Source organism: Trichomycterus rosablanca, chromosome 9 (genome assembly GCF_030014385.1).
Source record: "Trichomycterus rosablanca isolate fTriRos1 chromosome 9, fTriRos1.hap1, whole genome shotgun sequence".
NCBI classification, from domain to species: domain Eukaryota; kingdom Metazoa; phylum Chordata; class Actinopteri; order Siluriformes; family Trichomycteridae; genus Trichomycterus; species Trichomycterus rosablanca.
Genome location: NC_085996.1, coordinates 25,257,664 through 25,280,591, shown reverse-complemented (window position 1 = coordinate 25,280,591; position 22,928 = coordinate 25,257,664). Strand labels below are relative to the sequence as shown.

Here is a 22,928-nt window from a genome sequence, read left to right as displayed (position 1 = left end):
CTGTATATATAATATATACAGTATTTATATATTTTATATATTTATTTATAAAATATTTATTTATTTATTTTATATATATATATTTTATATTTATATAGTTTATAATATGTAAATTTATATATATATAAGTACATATATGTCACAAACTTTACAAAAACTGATTTTATTTCCCCTCATTATTGTTTGTTTACATTTATTCTACATTCACAGCATTTAGCAGATGTTTTTGTCCAAAGCGACTTGTACACAGTTTAAGCAATTGAGGGTTAAGGGCCTTGCTCAGGGGCCCAACAGCAGCAACCTGGCAGAGGTGGGGCTTGAACCTACTTGTCCAATACTTTAACCACTAGGCTACAACGTCCCGTTTGTTGTATTTATATATATACAGTATATATATATACCCAGTCATTCTGATAAAGCGTGTTGATAGTGCTGCAGAGCACACAACGCACTCTGAAGTGTTTAGGTGTAGGGCGCATAGTGGGATTTGGATCAGAAGGATTGGTTAGCGTGAAGGCGGAACATTTGATGTCATGTCGTTGCTGATTGGTGAAATATTTGCGACGGTTGATTCTATTGGCTGGTGGTGTGAAACTGAGCCTAAAGTTTCACCATAGGCTATTTAGGTTCAGAAATCATGGCGGTACCGGTCGGGAGATCTGTGGTGTTTGTAACTGGAAATGCAAAAAAATTAGAAGAGGTAAGTAGTGTAAATTAAAATATGTAATTCTCATGACTCCTATTTACTTAAATAGCAATGTAGGTCTAATAAACGTTCAGTGCATATTCAAATGTAGTGTATGTGGTTTAGTCTTAATTCATTAGTTATGGTGGGTTTCGCTGTGCTGTCAATCCAGATGTGTTCTGTTCAGCCAAAACATTATTATGTACAGTACCGTGATAAGTGTTTTCCATGCAATTAAATATGCAAATGAAATATGTACTTATCCTTATCTGGTGCAGTAAAATCAGTGCTCAGTATTCCACTGATCTGTACCTGTTTTTTTTTTCAAGAGTAATTCATTTATTTATTAGGATTTTAACGTCATGTTTTACACACTTTGGTTACATTCATGACAGAAACGGTAGTTACACAAGTTTAATGTCAAACACAGTCATGGACAATTTTGTATCTCCAGTTCACCTCACTTGCATGTTTTTGGACTGTGGGAGGAAACCCACGCAGACACGGGGAGAACATGCAAACTCCACACAAAAATGACCAAGACTGCCTCACCTGGGGATCGAACCCAGGACCTTCTTGCTGTGAGGCGACAGTGCTACCCACTGAGTCACCGCGCCGCCCCCAACTGTAATAAACATAGAGAATTTCCTTTGAACTGACATTAAATCGACCAGTTATCTCCTCTTTCTGCCCAAAACCAGCATCTGCTTCAGACTATCCAGTTGCTGACCAAAACTAAAATTTATAAAGAACTTTAATGTGTGAATGAAGTTTAATGTGAGTGCTCCTGTATAAATGGAAATAATGATCCTTAAAACTATTTCTTTTATTAATAAAGTGATTTTAGGTCCTTCACAGGGTTAGAGGTGGTAAGTTTTAGAAGAAGATATAGCCGAATGACCCATGATATTATAATACAGCTCTGGTTATGTTGCTTAACCAGTATAACATGTAGATCAGTAACATAACCAGTATAACATGTAGATCAGTAACATAACCAGTATAACACATAGATCAGTAACATAACCAGTACTGTTAGGGTTAGTTAATAACCCACCAAAGACTAGGGGGGAACCCAAAGGCGAGTGCACAAACAACAAAACCCAGAAGTGATAATACGATATTTTATTTAAACAAATAATAAATAAACGACAAAAAACAAACAACCAAAAAGATAACAGAAAACGAGAGGGGAGCGGCAGGAGCGGTACTGGAAGCGCCGGGGAACTGCAGGGCGGACTGATGACCAGGAGTGATGAACCGGAATGCAGGATGACCAGGAATGGCAGGAGAACCAGGAATGGCAGGAACGCAGGAGAACCAAGAACGGCAGGAATGCAGGATGACCAGGAACGGCGGAACGGCAGGAAAACCAGGAACGGCAGGAACACAGGAGAACCAGGAACGGCAGGAACACAGGAGAACCAGGAACGGCAGGAACATAGGAGAACCAGGAACGGCAGGAACACAGGAAACCAGGAACGGCAGGAACGCAGGAACGGGGGGAAGGTCTAGGACGCGATGAAAAACAAAATACGTTAAAGAGGAGAAGGTACAAGAAGAGGACTCACGGTTTAAGGACACAACGAACGGCCGTCTGTGTACCGTATGGCAAGCAGACAATCTGGCGACGAGTGAGAGAAAAGCCGGCGTTTAAATGCAGGAGTTGATGAGATGAGGAATGAGGCGCAGGTGTGTGTGGGGTCCGCCCTCCAGCGATCTATTGGCTGGAACCGCAGCAACCTCCGAAAACAGTACCGCTCCAGGCCGCTAGGGGGAGAAGGGAGCAAAACGGGAAAACAAACGCAAACCACCACCAAGAACAAAAGCGATCGGGGAAACTAAAGAAAACGGAGAAAAACAAAATACAAACCGGAATAAAAACAAAACGCTGGGAAACCCTGAAAATAAAAGGTAAGTGCTGGCGGATCCTAACAGTACCCCCCCCTCAACGGCCACCTCTAGGTGGCCTACCGGGTCTATCGGGATGTAGACGGTGGAACTCACGGACCAGGTTGGAGTCAAGGATGGCAACCCGGGGAACCCACGACCGCTCCTCAGGCCCATAACCCTCCCAATCTACCAGATATTGGAGGCCCCGACCACGTCTACGGACATCCAGCAACCGGCGAACCGTGTATGCCGGATGCCCATCGATGAGCCGGGGGGGTGGTGGGGGTTCGGTCGGAGGGTTCAAGGGTGAGGAAACCACGGGCTTGAGCTGGGAGACGTGGAATGTGGGGTGGATCCGCATGTGGCGGGGAAGTTTCAGTCGTACCGACGTGGGGTTGATGATCTTCTCGACGGTGTAGGGGCCGATGAAGCGGGGGGAGAGTTTCCGAGACTCGACACGCAAGGGGATGTGAAGGGTGGACAACCAGACAGCTTGACCAGGAGCATAGGGGGGGGCCGGTCTTCTACGACGATCGGCCGACTGCTGGTTGGCGTCCCGAGTGCGCAGGAGGGTGGTCCTGGTGGAGCGCCAGAGTCTTCGGCACCTGCGAAGGTGGTGCCCAACAGAGGGGACTGCCACATCGGCTTCTTGTTCGGGGAACAGTGGTGGCTGGTAGCCTAAGGAGGCCTCGAAGGGGGACAATCCTGTGGCAGATGACACCAGAGAGTTGTGGGCATACTCGACCCAGGCCAGGTGGGAGCTCCAGGCCTTGGGGTTGCGAGCAGCCATGCACCGTAAGGCCGACTCCAGGCCCTGGTTGGTCCTCTCCGCCTGACCGTTGGACTGTGGGTGGAAGCCGGAGGACAAGCTGACTGTGGCGCCCAGTGCCCTGCAGAAGGCCTTCCAAACCTGGGAGGTGAATTGGGGTCCTCGGTCTGACACAATGTCCAATGGTATTCCATGAACGCGAAAAACTAGATTAACTAAAAGTTCTGCTGTTTGGAAGGCTGTGGGGAGCTTCGGCAGAGCAGCAAAATGTACGGCCTTGGAAAACCGGTCAACGATGGTGAGGATGACTGTGTTCCCGTTGGAATCCGGAAGGCCCGTGACGAAGTCCAAGGCAATATGGGACCATGGGCGACTCGGGATAGGGAGAGGCTGAAGTAGCCCCGCAGGAGATTGATGGGATGCTTTGCTGCGTGCACAGGTGGTACAGGCCGCCACAAATTCCCCAACATCCTTCTCCAAGGATGGCCACCAGAAATGCCTCTTTAGGAAGGATAAGGTACGACTAGTCCCGGGATGGCAGGCGACGCGGGACTCATGGGCCCATTGAAGGACCGGCGAGCGAGCTGTGGCCGGGACGAAGAGACGGGTTTGGGTTCCTGTCCTGGGGTCTGGTTCCTGGGCCTGGGCTTCGGTGACTAGACGACGAACGTCCCAAGTGAGGAGCCCAACAAGTCGACTCGGCGGGAGGATAGTCTCGGAAGAGGTGAGGGCTTCCTTCGGGGCAAACTGGCGAGAGAGGGCGTCCGGTTTGATGTTCCGGGATCCAGGCCGGTAGGTCAAAGTAAAATCAAAACGGGCGAAGAACAGTGCCCATCTGGCTTGCCTGGCGTTCAGCCTCTTTGCCGTCTGGACGTAAGACAAATTCTTGTGGTCCGTCCAGACGACAAAGGGCTGAGCGGCCCCCTCCAGCCAGTGCCTCCACTCCTCCAAGGCCAGTTTCACCGCCAGTAGCTCACGGTCCCCGACATCGTAATTGGCCTCAGCTGAAGAAAGGCGACGTGAAAAAAAAGCACAAGGGTGCAGAGGGTTCTCGGGACTCACCCGCTGGGAGAGCACAGCCCCTACCCCAGTATCGGATGCATCCACCTCCACCACGAACTGCTTGTCGGGGTCGGGCTGGATGAGGATGGGGGCGGAAGTGAACAAAGTCTTGAGCCGGAGGAAAGCTTCCTCTGCCTCCCGGGGCCAGGTGAAGGAAATCTTAGTCGAGGTGAGGCGAGTGAGGGGTGCTGCCACGTGGCTGTAGTTTCGGATGAATCGTCGGTAGAAGTTAGCGAAACCCAGGAAGCGTTGGAGCTCCTTCCGAGTGGTAGGGGTAGGCCACTCTGTGACCGCTCGGATCTTGTGGGGGTCGGCTCTAACCTGGCCGCTCTCCAGAACGACCCCGAGGAATTCCACAGAGTCGACGTGGAACTCACACTTCTCGACCTTGACGAACAATCTGTTCTCTAATAACCGAGAGAGGACCCTCCGGACATGCGCTCCGTGTTCTTCCCGGGACTTGGAAAAAATCAAGATGTCGTCAAGGTAGACGAACACGAACCGGTTGAGGAAGTCTCTGAGCACATCGTTGACCAAGGCTTGGAAGACTGCTGGGGCGTTACAAAGCCCGAAGGGCATTACGAGGTACTCGAAGTGGCCGAGCGGGGTGTTGAACGCCGTCTTCCACTCGTCGCCTTCTCGGATCCGCACCAGGTGATACGCGTTACGCAGGTCCAACTTTGTGAAGATGGTAGCACTGTGCAGGGGTTCAAAGGCCGACGACATCAACGGCAGGGGATACCGGTTCTTGACCGTGATCTGGTTGAGGCCCCGGTAGTCGATGCATGGCCGCAGGGTCTTATCCTTCTTTTCGACAAAAAAGAAACCAGCTCCTACGGGAGATGATGAGGGGCGGATGATTCCGGCGGCCAGAGACTCCGAGATGTAGCTCTCCATCGTGCTCCTCTCAGCACGAGAGAGGTTATAGAGCCGACTGGTAGGCAGTGGGGCACCAGGCAGCAAGTCGATGGCACAATCGTAGGGTCGGTGAGGGGGTAGAGACTGGGCCCGGTACTTGCTGAACACCTCGCGGAGGAAGTGGTACTCCCGGGGCACCTTGGACAGGTCAGGGGATGCTGCAGAGGGGGTGGTGCTTGTCCCGTTCCCCGGCTGAGGGATGGCGGAGACCAGACAATTGGCGTGGCAAAAGTCGCTCCAAGCCACAACTCGTCCACGAGCCCAGTCGATGTGGGGGTTGTGACGTGCCAACCAGGGGTAGCCTAGGACCAGGGGGGTCTGAGGAGCTTTGATAACTACGAAGGAGAGGGTCTCCCGGTGGTTTCCTGAGAGGATCAGGGACAAAGGCGCGGTACGGTGGGTCACCCGGGCAATGATCCGTCCATCCAGGGCTCGCGCAGTGATAGGAGGGTCCAGGGGCTCCAGGGTCCCCCCCAGCTGACTTGCCAGCCCTTCGTCTAACAGGTTGTCCTCCGCACCCGAGTCCACCAAGGCCTGGAGAGGGACCGAGCAGCCATGGCAACAAAGGGTTGCCTGCATGCGGAGGTGGCGTTGCTGGGAGGATTGGGATAGTTGTGGGAGGGGGGATAGCTGAGAGTCGCCCGCCAGTACCCCCACGGCTACTGACGGGCGCCCTCTTTTGGCCGGACAGGGCATGCCCGGAGAATATGGCCTGCCTGACCACAATAAAGGCATTGCCCGGCCCTGAAGCGGTTAGCCCGCTCCTGGGGGGTTAACCGGGCACGCCCCAACTGCATGGGTTCAGGCATTGGTACTAAGGGTATAGGGGCAACACTGGAGGCACCTGAGGGCTCTGAGGGGCTCGAACAGGTCAAAGGGGAAGGTAGCCTGGAACCGGTTCTGGCCGCCCTTTCATGGCGGCGGCTGCGGAGGCGGTTATCCAAGCGGATGGCCAGAGCTACCAGGGAGTGGAGGTCGGGGCTCTCGTCCCTTGCCGCCAACTCATCCCTCAGGGAGTCGATGAGACCTTGCCGGAAAGCCTCCCGGAGGGCCTCGTCGTTCCACCCCGAGTCGGCGGCCAAGGTCCAGAACTCAATAGAATAATCAGCCACGGACCGGGAACCTTGGTGCAGGGAAAATAGTCGGGAAGAGGCACTCCCCGAATAATCCGGGTGGTCAAACACTGTCCTGAACCGGGCGAGGAAGTCAACAAACGAGCCCTCTCGAGGGTCCGTCTGTGACTGTACCGCTTCGGCCCAGGTCAGGGCCCTGCCTCTCAGGTGACCAATAATAAAGGCCACCTTACTGGCCTCGGTGGCAAAGGTAGTGGGACGCTGACGGAAAATGGATTCGCATTGGAACAAAAACCCTCTGCACCTCTCCAGGTCTCCACAGAAGGGCTCGGGGTTGGGGACAGGTGTTTCCACGGAGGACCCTGGAACCACGGGACCCGTCGGAGGTACGACCGGAACCTGGGAAGGAGCAAGAGGTACAGGATTAGGAGGTATTAGACGTACTACCTGCTGGGTCAAGTCAGCGAGCTGCTGGCTGAGTGTCCCCAGCATCTGGTTATGGCGGATAAGGATCCCCTCAACCGTTTGTGCACCCGTGGGTTCCATGGTGGCCAGATTGTACTGTTAGGGTTAGTTAATAACCCACCAAAGACTAGGGGGGAACCCAAAGGCGAGTGCACAAACAACAAAACCCAGAAGTGATAATACGATATTTTATTTAAACAAATAATAAATAAACGACAAAAAACAAACAACCAAAAAGATAACAGAAAACGAGAGGGGAGCGGCAGGAGCGGTACTGGAAGCGCCGGGGAACTGCAGGGCGGACTGATGACCAGGAGTGATGAACCGGAATGCAGGATGACCAGGAATGGCAGGAGAACCAGGAATGGCAGGAACGCAGGAGAACCAAGAACGGCAGGAATGCAGGATGACCAGGAACGGCGGAACGGCAGGAAAACCAGGAACGGCAGGAACACAGGAGAACCAGGAACGGCAGGAACACAGGAGAACCAGGAACGGCAGGAACATAGGAGAACCAGGAACGGCAGGAACACAGGAAACCAGGAACGGCAGGAACGCAGGAACGGGGGGAAGGTCTAGGACGCGATGAAAAACAAAATACGTTAAAGAGGAGAAGGTACAAGAAGAGGACTCACGGTTTAAGGACACAACGAACGGCCGTCTGTGTACCGTATGGCAAGCAGACAATCTGGCGACGAGTGAGAGAAAAGCCGGCGTTTAAATGCAGGAGTTGATGAGATGAGGAATGAGGCGCAGGTGTGTGTGGGGTCCGCCCTCCAGCGATCTATTGGCTGGAACCGCAGCAACCTCCGAAAACAGTACCGCTCCAGGCCGCTAGGGGGAGAAGGGAGCAAAACGGGAAAACAAACGCAAACCACCACCAAGAACAAAAGCGATCGGGGAAACTAAAGAAAACGGAGAAAAACAAAATACAAACCGGAATAAAAACAAAACGCTGGGAAACCCTGAAAATAAAAGGTAAGTGCTGGCGGATCCTAACAAGTACAACATGTAGATCAGTAACATAACCAGTATAACATGTAGATCAGTAACATAACCAGTATAACACATAGATCAGTAACATAACCAGTACAACATGTAGATCAGTAACATAACCAGTATAACATGTAGATCAGTAACATAACCAGTATAACATGTAGATCAGTAACATAACCAGTACAACATGTAGATCAGTAACATGTAGATCAGTAACATAACCAGTATAACATGTAGACCAGTAACATAACCAGTACAACATGTAGATCAGTAACATGACCAGTATAACATGTAGATCAGTAACATAACCAGTACAACATGTAGATCAGTAACATAACCAGTATAACATGTAGATCAGTAACATAACCAGTACATGTAGATCAGTAACATGACCAGTATAACATGTAGATCAGTAACATAACCAGTATATCAGTAACATAACCAGTACAACATGTAGATCAGTAACATAACCAGTATAACATGTAGATCAGTAACATAACCAGTATAACACATAGATCAGTAACATAACCAGTACAACATGTAGATCAGTAACATAACCAGTATAACATGTAGATCAGTAACATAACCAGTATAACACATAGATCAGTAACATAACCAGTACAACATGTAGATCAGTAACATAACCAGTATAACATGTAGATCAGTAACATAACCAGTATAACATGTAGATCAGTAACATAACCAGTATAACATGTAGATCAGTAACATAACCAGTATAACATGTAGATAAGTAACATATCCAGTATAACATGTAGATCAGTAACATGACCAGTATAACATGTAGATCAGTAACATGACCAGTATAACACATAGATCAGTAACATAACCAGTACAACATGTAGATCAGTAACATAACCAGTATAACATGTAGATCAGTAACATAACCAGTATAACACATAGATCAGTAACATAACCAGTATAACATGTAGATCAGTAACATAACCAGTATAACATGTAGATCAGTAACATAACCAGTATAACACATAGATCAGTAACATAACCAGTACAACATGTAGATCAGTAACATGTAGACCAGTAACATAACCAGTACAACATGTAGATCAGTAACACAACAAGTATAACATGTAGATAAGTAACATAACCAGTATAACATGTAGATCAGTAACATAACCAGTATAACACATAGATCAGTAACATAACCAGTACAACATGTAGATCAGTAACATAACCAGTATAACATGTAGATCAGTAACATAACCAGTATAACATGTAGATCAGTAACACAACAAGTATAACATGTAGATAAGTAACATAACCAGTATAACATGTAGATCAGTAACATAACCAGTATAACACATAGATCAGTAACATAACCAGTACAACATGTAGATCAGTAACATAACCAGTATAACATGTAGATCAGTAACATAACCAGTATAACATGTAGATCAGTAACATAACCAGTACAACATGTAGATCAGTAACATGTAGATCAGTAACATAACCAGTATAACATGTAGACCAGTAACATAACCAGTACAACATGTAGATCAGTAACATGACCAGTATAACATGTAGATAAGTAACATAACCAGTATAACACATACAGTGTATCACAAAAGTGAGTACACCCCTCACATTTCTGCAGATATTTAAGTATATCTTTTCATGGGACAACACTGACAAAATGACACTTTGACACAATGAAAAGTAGTCTGTGTGCAGCTTATATAACAGTGTAAATTTATTCTTCCCTCAAAATAACTTAATATACAGCCATTAATGTCTAAACCACCGGCAACAAAAGTGAGTACACCCCTAAGAAACTACACCCCTAAATGTCCAAATTGAGCACTGCTTGTCATTTTCCCTCCAAAATGTCATGTGATTTGTTAGTGTTACTAGGTCTCAGGTGTGCATAGGGAGCAGGTGTGTTCAATTTAGTAGTACAGCTCTCACACTCTCTCATACTGGTCACTGAAAGTTCCAACATGGCACCTCATGGCAAAGAACTCTCTGAGGATCTTAAAAGACGAATTGTTGCGCTACATGAAGATGGCCAAGGCTACAAGAAGATTGCCAACACCCTGAAACTGAGCTGCAGCACAGTGGCCAAGATCATCCAGCGTTTTAAAAGAGCAGGGTCCACTCAGAACAGACCTCGCGTTGGTCGTCCAAAGAAGCTGAGTGCACGTGCTCAGCATCACATCCAACTGCTGTCTTTGAAAGATAGGCGCAGGAGTGCTGTCAGCATTGCTGCAGAGATTGAAAAGGTGGGGGGTCAGCCTGTCAGTGCTCAGACCATACGCCGCACACTACATCAAATTGGTCTGCATGGCTGTCACCCCAGAAGGAAGCCTCTTCTGAAGTCTCTACACAAGAAAGCCTGCAAACAGTTTGCTGAAGACATGTCAACAAAGGACATGGATTACTGGAACCATGTCCTATGGTCTGATGAGACCAAGATTAATTTGTTTTGTTCAGATGGTCTCAAGCATGTGTGGCGGCAATCATGTGAGGAGTACAAAGATAAGTGTGTCATGCCTACAGTCAAGCATGGTGGTGGGAATGCCATGGTCTGGGGCTGCATGAGTGCAGCAGGTGTTGGGGAGTTACATTTCATTGAGGGACACATGAACTCCAATATGTACTGTGAAATACTGAAGCAGAGCATGATCCCCTCCCTCCGGAAACTGGGTCGCAGGGCAGTGTTCCAGCATGATAATGACCCCAAACACACCTCTAAGACGACCACTGCTTTATTGAAGAGGCTGAGGGTAAAGGTGATGGACTGGCCAAGCATGTCTCCAGACCTAAACCCAATAGAACATCTTTGGGGCATCCTCAAGCGGAAGGTGGAGGAGCGCAAAGTCTCGAATATCCGCCAGCTCCGTGATGTCGTCATGGAGGAGTGGAAAAGCATTCCAGTGGCAACCTGTGAAGCTCTGGTAAACTCCATGCCCAGGAGAGTTAAGGCAGTTCTGGGAAATAATGGTGGCCACACAAAATATTGACACTTCAGGAACTTTCACTAAGGGGTGTACTCACTTTTGTTGCCGGTGGTTTAGACATTAATGGCTGTATATTGAGTTATTTTGAGGGAAGAATAAATTTACACTGTTATATAAGCTTCACACAGACTACTTTTCATTGTGTCAAAGTGTCATTTTGTCAGTGTTGTCCCATGAAAAGATATACTTAAATATCTGCAGAAATGTGAGGGGTGTACTCACTTTTGTGATACACTGTAGATCAGTAACATAACCAGTACAACATGTAGATCAGTAACATAACCAGTATAACATGTAGATCAGTAACATAACCAGTACAACATGTAGATCAGTAACATAACCAGTATAACATGTAGATCAGTAACATAACCAGTACAACATGTAGATCAGTAACATAACCAGTATAACATGTAGATCAGTAACATAACCAGTATAACATGTAGCTCAGTAACACAACAAGTATAACATGTAGATAAGTAACATAACCAGTATAACATGTAGATCAGTAACATAACCAGTATAACACATAGATCAGTAACATAACCAGTACAACATGTAGATCAGTAACATAACCAGTATAACATGTAGATCAGTAACATAACCAGTATAACATGTAGACCAGTAACATAACCAGTACAACATGTAGATCAGTAACATGACCAGTATAACATGTAGATCAGTAACATAACCAGTACAACATGTAGATCAGTAACATAACCAGTATAACATGTAGATCAGTAACATAACCAGTACAACATGTAGATCAGTAACATGACCAGTATAACATGTAGATCAGTAACATAACCAGTATATCAGTAACATAACCAGTACAACATGTAGATCAGTAACATAACCAGTATAACATGTAGATCAGTAACATAACCAGTATAACACATAGATCAGTAACATAACCAGTACAACATGTAGATCAGTAACATAACCAGTATAACATGTAGATCAGTAACATAACCAGTATAACACATAGATCAGTAACATAACCAGTACAACATGTAGATCAGTAACATAACCAGTATAACATGTAGATCAGTAACATAACCAGTATAACATGTAGATCAGTAACATAACCAGTATAACACATAGATCAGTAACATAACCAGTACAACATGTAGATCAGTAACATAACCAGTATAACATGTAGATCAGTAACATAACCAGTATAACATGTAGGTCAGTAACATGACCAGTATAACATGTAGGTCAGTAACATGACCAGTATAACATGTAGCTCAGTAACACAACAAGTATAACATGTAGATCAGTAACATAACCAGTATAACATGTAGATCAGTAACATGACCAGTATAACATGTAGATCAGTAACACAACAAGTATAACATGTAGATCAGTAACATGACCAGTATAACATGTAGATCAGTAACATGACCAGTATAACATGTAGATCAGTAACATGACCAGTATAACATGTAGATCAGTAACATGACCAGTATAACATGTAGGTCAGTAACATGACCAGTATAACATGTAGATCAGTAACATATCCAGTACAACATGTAGATCAGTAACATAACCAGTATAACATGTAGATCAGTAACATATCCAGTATAACATGTAGATCAGTAACATATCCAGTACAACATGTAGATCAGTAACATAACCAGTATAACATGTAGATCAGTAACATATCCAGTATAACATGTAGATCAGTAACATGACCAGTATAACATGTAGATCAGTAACATGACCAGTATAACATGTAGATTAGTAACATAACCAGTATAACATGTAGATCAGTAACATGACCAGTATAACATGTAGATCAGTAACATGACCAGTATAACATGTAGATCAGTAACATAACCAGTATAACATGTAGATCAGTAACATGACCAGTATAACATGTAGATCAGTAACATGACCAGTATAACATGTAGATCAGTAACATGACCAGTATAACATGTAGATCAGTAACATGACCAGTATAACATGTAGATCAGTAACATAACCAGTATAACATGTAGATCAGTAACATGACCAGTATAACATGTAGATCAGTAACATAACCAGTATAACATGTAGATCAGTAACATGACCAGTATAACATGTAGATCAGTAACATGACCAGTATAACATGTAGATCAGTAACATGACCAGTATAACATGTAGATCAGTAACATGACCAGTATAACATGTAGATCAGTAACATGACCAGTATAACATGTAGATCAGTAACATGACCAGTATAACATGTAGGTCAGTATAAAATATAATAGAATTAGTTGTAAAACTGCCTTTTTACTGCTTTCAGGTTATTCAGATCCTCGGTGATAAGTTTCCCTACAAACTCATTTCCAAAAAGATTGACTGTGAGTATGCTCCTAAGCATTCATTCATTCATTGTATGTTTTTCACTGCTTTATCCTAGTGAGGGTAACAGTGGGTACAATTCACTGGGCGTAAGGTAGCAGGTGCCCTGGACAGGTCTCCAGTCCATCACAGGGTAAAACACACACACTCACACTTAGGGCAATTAAGCATATCCAGTTAACATGACTGCATGTTTTTCGACTGTGGGAGGAAACCGGAGCTCCTGGTGGAAACCCTCACAGTAACAGGGAGAACCAAGGACCTGGGATTCGAACCAAGGACCTGGGATTCGAACCAAGGACCTGGGATTCGAACCAAGGACCTTCTCGCTGTGAGGCCACAGTGCTACCTTCCGAGCCACTGTGTCGTCCTGCTCATAATCAGCCATTATTAAGTTTTTTTGTTAGTGTGGATGTTTTCTGACTAAAGGCTTTGTATTCTAGTGCCTGAATACCAAGGTGAACCTGATGAGATCTCAATCCAGAAGTGCCAGGAGGCTGCAAGACAGGTTTGAGAACAATATTTCTTCATGCTGTTTGCATTAGAATGCATGCCTGACATGTACTAAATATGATTTAGCTAGATTTAGTTCATTTCATTTTTATGAACTGATTTATACCTGTCAGGGTCGCGGTGGGTCTGGTTCCACTGAAAACACTAAGCGCAGGGCAGAAATACCCTGGACATGGCATTAATTCATTACAGGGCTTCGGCCATCAACTCCAAAGTAGAAGAGTTGAGGTCAACTTCATACGAATGGCCATGGTTTTAGAATGGGATGTACAACAAGATTTTGGTGTCCACATACTAAAATTAACTAACTAAAACATTAACTAAAATTAAAATCACTTCTTTCAAAATAGCTGTAATAATAGCCATTGTCTTCTCTTGTGAAGGTAGCTGGACCTGTGATTGTAGAGGACACCTGTCTATGCTTCAGGGCACTTGGAGGCTTACCTGGGCCATACATGTAAGTACATATTAATCCTATAATTTATATTTATTTATTTGTCCCTCAGTTTTCCACCCAATCTAGTCGTATTCATTTACTCGATCCCATTTTGATGACTTTTACACCCGACTGAGGAGAGCCATGACTAACACACGCCCCCTCTGACACATGTGTAGTAGCTGACTACTTCTTTTCACTTGCTTGAGATGGGATTATATGGGGATCAGTATTGCCTACAGGGAGTCAGGCACTGATCTCCATTATCCCCGATCTCATTATACAGGTGCCATCATCAGCCAGCAGAGGTCATATTTACAGCAGTTATGAGGAATCTCACCTGTAAACAAGCTAATCATTATCCTTATAGGCACCCAGCCTGTCGGGTATTATTAAGATTTATGCTCCATACGATAGAAATGTAATTGCGGAAAAAAAAAATTATTAAATGAACTTGTACACGAATGCCCCCTTCTGGAGGCTTTATGTTACATATTGTATCAGGAGAGTAAGATGCGTTTATGTTGCCTGGGTCATGTAAAAATCATGGACAAAATTTGGGTCTAAAAACTCTAAAAAAAACCTGATGTAAAGGATAAACAAAGCAATGCAGTCTAGAAAATCACAATGAATAAATACATTTGTTTGTTTTTTTCAGAAAGTGGTTTCTGGATAAAATGAAGCCAGAAGGTAAGCGCTGTATATGCTTTAGTAATTCATCTTTGTAAGTCTATGTGCTGATAATTTTCTATTTTCAGGACTGTATAAGCTTTTAGCAGGTTTTGAAGATAAATCAGCCTGGGCTTTATGCACATTTGCTTTTTGTTCTGGCAAAGGACATCCAGTTCAGCTCTTCAGAGGAACCACTGAGGTTAGCACCTATCATACATGCATAGCAGTACCTAGCTTTTTTAGATTCCTTACATAACAAATACTTATTATTTCAAGCTTTAAAGATAGAAACAATTAAATGGTCATGGTTTCTATGAGGGATGTTCAAAAAGTTTCCACACGGTGGGGAGGGAGGAGTAGTAATTGGTCGTGTCTGAGAGACTGAGAGAGAGCTTATAGTCCGGATTTAGCTCCATTCTACCTTTTTGAACCACTCAAAGAAGCTTTAAGGGAAAGAAGATTTACATGTGATGATGATATGAAAACAGCGGTGCATCAGTGGCTACAGAGTTTAAAAATATGTGGAAACCTTTTGAAGAACCCTAGTATTATCATCATCTGAGTGCTAATCCTGTCAGGTCACTTGATTTCTGGTTCAATTTTAGATTTTTGGTTTAAAATTTTTAAACCAAATAAAGCTGTTCCAAATAAACACACAGTTTATGGATGAGACTGTGGTCTGCTGATTTTACAGGCCAGTTAAGGTGCCCTGGTGGTCCATCATACCTGATAAAGCAGGGAGACAGATTTAATGCACTCAGTTATAGTTCTGGAATATAGAAATGTAATTGTTGTGTTTTGCTTGCACATAAAGCAAAAGAGCAATGTGTGGTTATGCAGAACTGCATTTCATTTAATTTTAGCTTTTTATTTAATAAAAATTAAGCGTCATGTTAGGTCCAGTTCCCTGGGAAACACTGGCTTCAGCCATCCTAAACCGACCAGTGGCACCTGCTGAGATAGGTACCAAGATCTGAGGCAGTGGGCTATAGTATTTCACCTTTACACCACCCGAGCACCCATTATAGATTCCTTTACATAGAGAATGTAATTGATTTGGGTTTTTAACCAAAGAATCAACTTTTTTTGTAGTTGAAACATGAAACCCCGAAACATGACCCCTCTCCTGCTGGCACACTTTTGACAGAACACTTTATTAGGCCCCGAGTTGTCTTGTTGCCTTGCGTCTTTAAATTAAAGGGAAGAATGTGACTCATCTGACCATATTATAGTTTTCCACTCCTATACAGTCCAGTGATGGAATCATTTGGCTCACTTTTGCTGTGCCTATGTGTTAACAGAGATATATTTTGGGTAATTCTGCTTAAATTATTTGGACAATGCAGTTCCCTTAACAGGGTGGCACGGTGGCTCTGTGGGTAGCACTGTCGCCTCACAGCAAGAAGGTCCTGGGTTCGATCCCCAGGCGGGGCAGTCCGGGTCCTTTCTGTGCGGAGTTAGCATGTTCTCCCTGTGTCTGTGTAGGTTTTCTCCGGGAGCTCGGGTTTCCTCCACAGTCCAAAAACATGCAGTCAGGTTAATCAGAGACACTGAATTGCCCTATAGATGAATGTGTGTGTGTGTGTGTGTGTGTGTGTGTGTGTGTGTGTGTGTGTGTGTGTGTGTGTGTGTGAGTGTGAGTGTGAGTGTGAGTGTGAGTGTGAGTGTGAGTGTGAGTGTGAGAGTGAGTGTCTGCCCTGTGATGGACTGGCACCCCGTCCAGGGTGTTACTGTGTGCCTTGCGCCCATTGAACAGCTGGGATAGGCTCCAGCACACCCCCGCGACCCTAATTGGATAAGCGGTTAAGAAAGTGAGTGATGCTTTATTAAAATTCTTGCTGTTATTCTTGCCTTGTTTGGAAACAGTTCCTCGCCACCAAGTGTGTAATGCAGCGTCGATATGTAGCATTAAGCTATGCCTTTCACCCCCAGTTACATTTAGTCCATGTTGATGTGTGCTTAATGTGTATAGACCTATAGATCTTTGATAGGTGGCATTTTCGCCACTTTGAAAATCCATCTTCTGTTATATTCAACTGTGTGTGTGTACTTTTTACCTGCTCTGGGCACACCTTAAAGCCTGGTCTACAACTGACCATCCAGTTTTATACTATTGACACTGATGTATTACAATAAGACACTGCTACTCTTGAGTATTATTCATTTTTGTCCAGGGAGCTTATCGGGCTTAATTTTTTTTGCAATATCATGTAGTATTATTCAGTAATATGCTGTTTTTACATGCTCTGTTCAGTAGATGCACTTTTTTTTAAATCTTTTAGGGTTGCATTGTGGAGCCCAGGGGCCCCAGAGACTTTGGATGGGATCCCTGCTTCCAACCTGAAGGCTTTGATAAAACGTAAGTGAACCATCTTCTTTCACCTCTTAATTTTACCACTAGGCGGCAGCATTGGACAAGAGTGAGTCTTAAAAAAAGGATCTCATTTCTCAAACTAGTCAAGCTGGAAAGTCTGCACACACCTTTCACCTTCTCCATGTTTTATTACATTACAGCCTCATTCTAAATAGCCCACAATGACAAAGTGAAAGCAGGTTTTTGGCCTGAATACCAAGCATCACATCTGGAGGAAACCAGGCACCGCTCATCACCTGGCTAATGCCATGCCTACAGTGAAGCATGGCGGTGGCAGCATCATGATGTGGGGGTGTTTTTCAGCAGCGGGACCGGGGGCGACTAGTCCTGATAGAGGGAAAGATGAATGCAGCTAAGTAAACTGAGATCCTTGAAGAAAACCTGCTCCAGAGCGCTCTGGACCTCAGACTGGGGCGAAGGTTTTACCTTCCAACATGACAATGACCTGAAGCACACAGCCAAGAGAACAAAGGAGTGGCTTCTGAGAAAGTCTGTGAATGTCCTTGAGTGGCCCAGCCAGAGCCCAGACGTGAATCCAATCGAACATCTATGGAAGGAGCTGAAAATGGCTGTGTACCGACATTCCCATCCAACATGACAGAGCTTGCAAGGATATGCCAAGAGGAATGGGCAAAAACGTCCAGGAACAAGTGTGCCAAGCCTGTAGCTTCTTTCCCAAGACACCTTGAAGCTGTAATTGCTGCCAAAGTTGCATCAACCATGTACTAGGCTAAGGGTGTGTACAGATATGTAACCCCTTAAATAAATGATTTTTGTCAGTAAAATAAAATTGCATATTTTCTAAACCCCATTTTCACTTCGTAATTATTGGTGATTGTGTGAAGATGTTTGAGGCAAAAAATGAACTCAATCTATTATAGAATGAGTCTGTAATGTAATAAAACATGGAGAAGATGAAAGGGGTGTGCAGATGTGCAGATAGTAACAACTCTGCTGTACTTAGGCATCTTGGCTTAGCCGAATAAAGGAGTTGAAACTCCACCCAAACAATCACTGCTTAGGTGGAAGGGGGTTTTGGTCTTTTTAGGTTCTAAAATAACTTTTATTATTAAGCTCCCTCAGCCTTGCAGATCCAAAGCGCCTATCTAATCACTCAAGACAATAAGAAAATAGTTCAGAGGGAAACCTCCCTTAATGGAAAAATTTTGATCTACAGATGATTTTCTAAAGTAGCTTTGGAGCCAGTCGACGGCTTCTTGAAAAGTCTCAGATGTTAATGTTTGATAAAGGTTAGCTTTTTCAGCTGAACTTTATCAGTCCAGTCGTTATAAAGCTAGGGTAAAAATGAAAAACCTCTGTTGTGTCAGTCTGTCTTTAAAAAACCTTTCTGTGGATCTGTTTGACAGATATGCAGAACTCCCTAAAGAAGTGAAGAATTCTATTTCCCACCGTTATCGTGCCTTGGCAGCCATGTCAGAACACTTCTCCAAGCTGAACGATGATCCAGAGGCCAAACGGAACAAATTCGGTGACTAATCGTGAGTCTGAGCTGAGTTAGAATAATCAATTGTTCAGAACTCGTGATAAGAGCTGGTCATGTCAACATCTGGGCATTGTGATAGAAAGCTGTGGTCAGCATGTGTATCCACAAAGTCTGTCCACAAACTCATAAATAAACTATTTTGAGTACTGTATTTCGTTTTGTGGTGTTTACATTTTCCCTTTTCTCTCGATCTAGTCGTATCCAATTTCCCAGTTGAATCATTCCTTTACTGCTGCAGAATACAGTGGTACCTTGTAACTCGATGTCCCCTAAACTAGAAATCTTTGTTACTTGACACCCTTCATGGAGAAATTTGTACCCTTTAACTCGACATTTACCTTAAATTTGACGCGTTTAGCCTTTTTAAGAAAAAAAAAAGTATTTATTTAATTTCAAATTAGCAGTGAACAGCTGGCCGCTCAGGTGGCGCAGCGGTAAACACACGCTGGAACCAGAGCTGGGATCTCGAATACATCGTATCGAATCTCAGCTCTGCCTACTGGCTAAGGCTGAGTGGCCACATGAACAACGATTGGCCTGTTGTTCAGATATGGGTGGGACTAAGCCGGATGGGGTCTCTCTCCCATGACTGGTGCAATTATGACCTCTGCTGATGGCGCCTGCACAGAGATGAGAAAAGAGTGCTCTTAGGGTGTGTCCTCTCCGTACACAAGGCTGAGCTGCACTGCACTCGTCAAAGTGTAGGTGATAAGATGCATACGGCATGCTGCCCACGTGTTGGAGGGGGCGTGGGTTAGCTTCGTTCTCCTCAATCAGAGCAGGGATCGGCATTGGTGGAGAGGAAGCATGACGCAATCGGGCAATTGGACGCGCTAAAAAGGGAGAAAAATGGGAGAAAATGCATAAACAAACAAAAAAAAAATTATATATATATATATACAGTGTATCACAAAAGTGAGTACACCCCTCACATTTTTGCAAATATTTCATTATATCTTTTCATGGGACAACACTATAGAAATAAAACTTGGATATAACTTAGAGTAGTCAGTGTACAGCTTGTATAGCAGTGTAGATTTACTGTCTTCTGAAAATAACTCAACACACAGCCATTAATGTCTAAATGGCTGGCAACATACAGGGGTTGGACAAAATAACTGAAACACCTGTCATTTTAGTGTGGGAGGTTTCATGGCTAAATTGGACCAGTCTGGTGGCCAATCTTCATTAATTGCACATTGCACCAGTAAGAGCAGAGTGTGAAGGTTCAATTAGCAGGGTAAGAGCACAGTTTTGCTTAAAATATTGCAATGCACACAACATTATGGGTGACATACCAGAGTTCAAAAGAGGACAAATTGTTGGTGCACGTCTTGCTGGTGCATCTGTGACCAAGACAGCAAGTCTTTGTGATGTATCAAGAGCCACGGTATCCAGGGTAATGTCAGCATACCACCAAGAAGGACAAACCACATCCAACAGGATTAACTGTGGACGCAAGAGGAAGCTGTCTGAAAGGGATGTTCGGGTGCTAACCCGGATTGTATCCAAAAAACATAAAACCACGGCTGCCCAAATCACGGCAGAATTAAATGTGCACCTCAACTCTCCTGTTTCCACCAGAACTGTCCGTCGGGAGCTCCACAGGGTCAATATACACGGCCGGGCTGCTATAGCCAAACCTTTGGTCACTCGTGCCAATGCCAAACGTCGGTTTCAATGGTGCAAGGAGCGCAAATCTTGGGCTGTGGACAATGTGAAACATGTATTGTTCTCTGATGAGTCCACCTTTACTGTTTTCCCCACATCCGGGAGAGTTACGGTGTGGAGAAGCCCCAAAGAAGCGTACCACCCAGACTGTTGCATGCCCAGAGTGAAGCATGGGGGTGGATCAGTGATGGTTTGGGCTGCCATATCATGGCATTCCCTTGGCCCAATACTTGTGCTAGATGGGCACGTCACTGCCAAGGACTACCGAACCATTCTGGAGGACCATGTGCATCCAATGGCGGTGCCGTGTATCAGGATGACAATGCACCAATACACACAGCAAGACTGGTGAAAGATTGGTTTGATGAACATGAAAGTGAAGTTGAACATCTCCCATGGCCTGCACAGTCACCAGATCTAAATATTATTGAGCCACTTTGGGGTGTTTTGGAGAAGCGAGTCAGGAAACGTTTTCCTCCACCAGCATCACGTAGTGACCTGGCCACTATCCTGCAAGAAGAATGGCTTAAAATCCCTCTGACCACTGTGCAGGACTTGTATATGTCATTTCCAAGACGAATTGACGCTGTATTGGCCGCAAAAGGAGGCCCTACACCATACTAATAAATTATTGTGGTCTAAAACCAGGTGTTTCAGTTATTTTGTCCAACCCCTGTAAGTGAGTACACCCCACAGTGAACATGTCCAAATTGTGCCCAAAGTGTCAATATTTTGTGTGACCACCATTATTATCCAGCACTGCCTTAACCCTCCTGAGCATGGAATTCACCAGAGCTGCACAGGTTGCTACTGGAATCCTCTTCCACTCCTCCATGATGACATCACGGAGCTGGTGGATGTTAGACACCTTGAACTCCTCCACCTTCCACTTGAGGATGTGCCACAGGTGCTCAATTGGGTTTAGTCCATCACCTTTACCTTCAGCTTCCTCAGCAAGGCAGTTGTCATCTTGGAGGTTGTGTTTGGGGTCGTTATCCTGTTGGAAAACTGCCATGAGGCCCAGTTTTCGAAGGGAGGGGATCATGCTCTGTTTCAGAATGTCACAGTACATGTTGGAATTCATGTTTCCCTCAATGAACTGCAGCTCCCCAGTGCCAGCAACACTCATGCAGCCCAAGACCATGATGCTACCACCACCATGCTTGACTGTAGGCAAGATACAGTTGTCTTGGTACTTCTCACCAGGGCGCCGCCACACATGCTGGACACCATCTGAGCCAAACAAGTTTATCTTGGTCTCGTCAGACCACAGGGCATTCCAGTAATCCATGTTCTTGGACTGCTTGTCTTCAGCAAACTGTTTGCGGGCTTTCTTGTGCGTCAGCTTACTTCTGGGATGACGACCATGCAGACCGAGTTGATGCAGTGTGCGGCGTATGGTCTGAGCACTGACAGGCTGACCTCCCACGTCTTCAACCTCTGCAGCAATGCTGGCAGCACTCATGTGTCTATTTTTTAAAGCCAACCTCTGGATATGACGCCGAACACGTGGACTCAACTTCTTTGGTCGACCCTGGCGAAGCCTGTTCCGAGTGGAACCTGTCCTGGAAAACCGCTGTATGACCTTGGCCACCATGCTGTAGCTCAGTTTCAGGGTGTTAGCAATCTTCTTATAGCCTAGGCCATCTTTGTGGAGAGCAACAATTCTATTTCTCACATCCTCAGAGAGTTCTTTGCCATGAGGTGCCATGTTGAATATCCAGTGACCAGTATGAGAGAATTGTACCCAAAACACCAAATTTAACAGCCCTGCTCCCCATTTACACCTGGGACCTTGACACATGACACCAGGCAGGGACAACGACACATTTGGGCACAATTTGGACATGTTCACTGTGGGGTGTACTCACTTATGTTGCCAGCTATTTAGACATTAATGGCTGTGTGTTGAGTTATTTTCAGAAGACAGTAAATCTGCACTGCTATACAAGCTGTACACTGACTACTCGAAGTTATATCCAAGTTTCATGTCTATAGTGTTGTCCCATGAAAAGATATAATGAAATATTTGCAGAAATGTGAGGGGTGTACTCACTTTTGTGATACACTGTATGTTGCAGCTATTTAGACATTAATGGCTGTGTGTTGTTATTTTCAGAAGACAGTAAATCTACACTGCTATTCAAGCTGTACACTGACTACTCTAAGTTATATCCAAGTTTCATGTCTATAGTGTTGTCCCATGAAAAGATATAATGAAATATTTGCAGAAATGTGAGGGGTGTACTCACTTTTGTGATACACTGTATATATACAGTATATAAACAATGAACAGCTGCTTTGTTCAGCGCTAGATGTCATTAAAGTGCACGTATGAGATAAATCTGCATTATAGCTGGGGGTTCTGAGAATTTGTAATAACCTTTTCCAAGTTTACAATGCTTATCGTAAATAAAAAAGCTTAACGTGGATTAATGTATTAAAAGAACAACACAGGAACACTAAACCTCTCTTAATTATTACTGCCTATAAGTTCTCTCTACTAATGAAATTCCTTGCTTGTTGTTTTAGTACAATAAGTCTATATAAAACACAAA

General features: G+C 44.7%; 1 protein-coding gene across 1 annotated transcript; it reads left to right on the top strand.

Moving 5' to 3' along the window:
• Positions 1-635: 635 nt before the first annotated feature.
• On the top strand, positions 636-18,850 carry itpa (inosine triphosphatase (nucleoside triphosphate pyrophosphatase)). The gene is made up of 8 exons (XM_063002151.1): positions 636-700; positions 13,142-13,199; positions 13,644-13,708; positions 14,097-14,170; positions 14,808-14,839; positions 14,908-15,020; positions 17,104-17,180; positions 18,563-18,850. The coding sequence occupies exons 1-8, from the start codon at positions 638-640 to the stop codon at positions 18,690-18,692; spliced, it is 612 nt and encodes a 203-aa protein (XP_062858221.1). The 5' UTR covers positions 636-637; the 3' UTR covers positions 18,693-18,850.
• Positions 18,851-22,928: the final 4,078 nt, after the last annotated feature.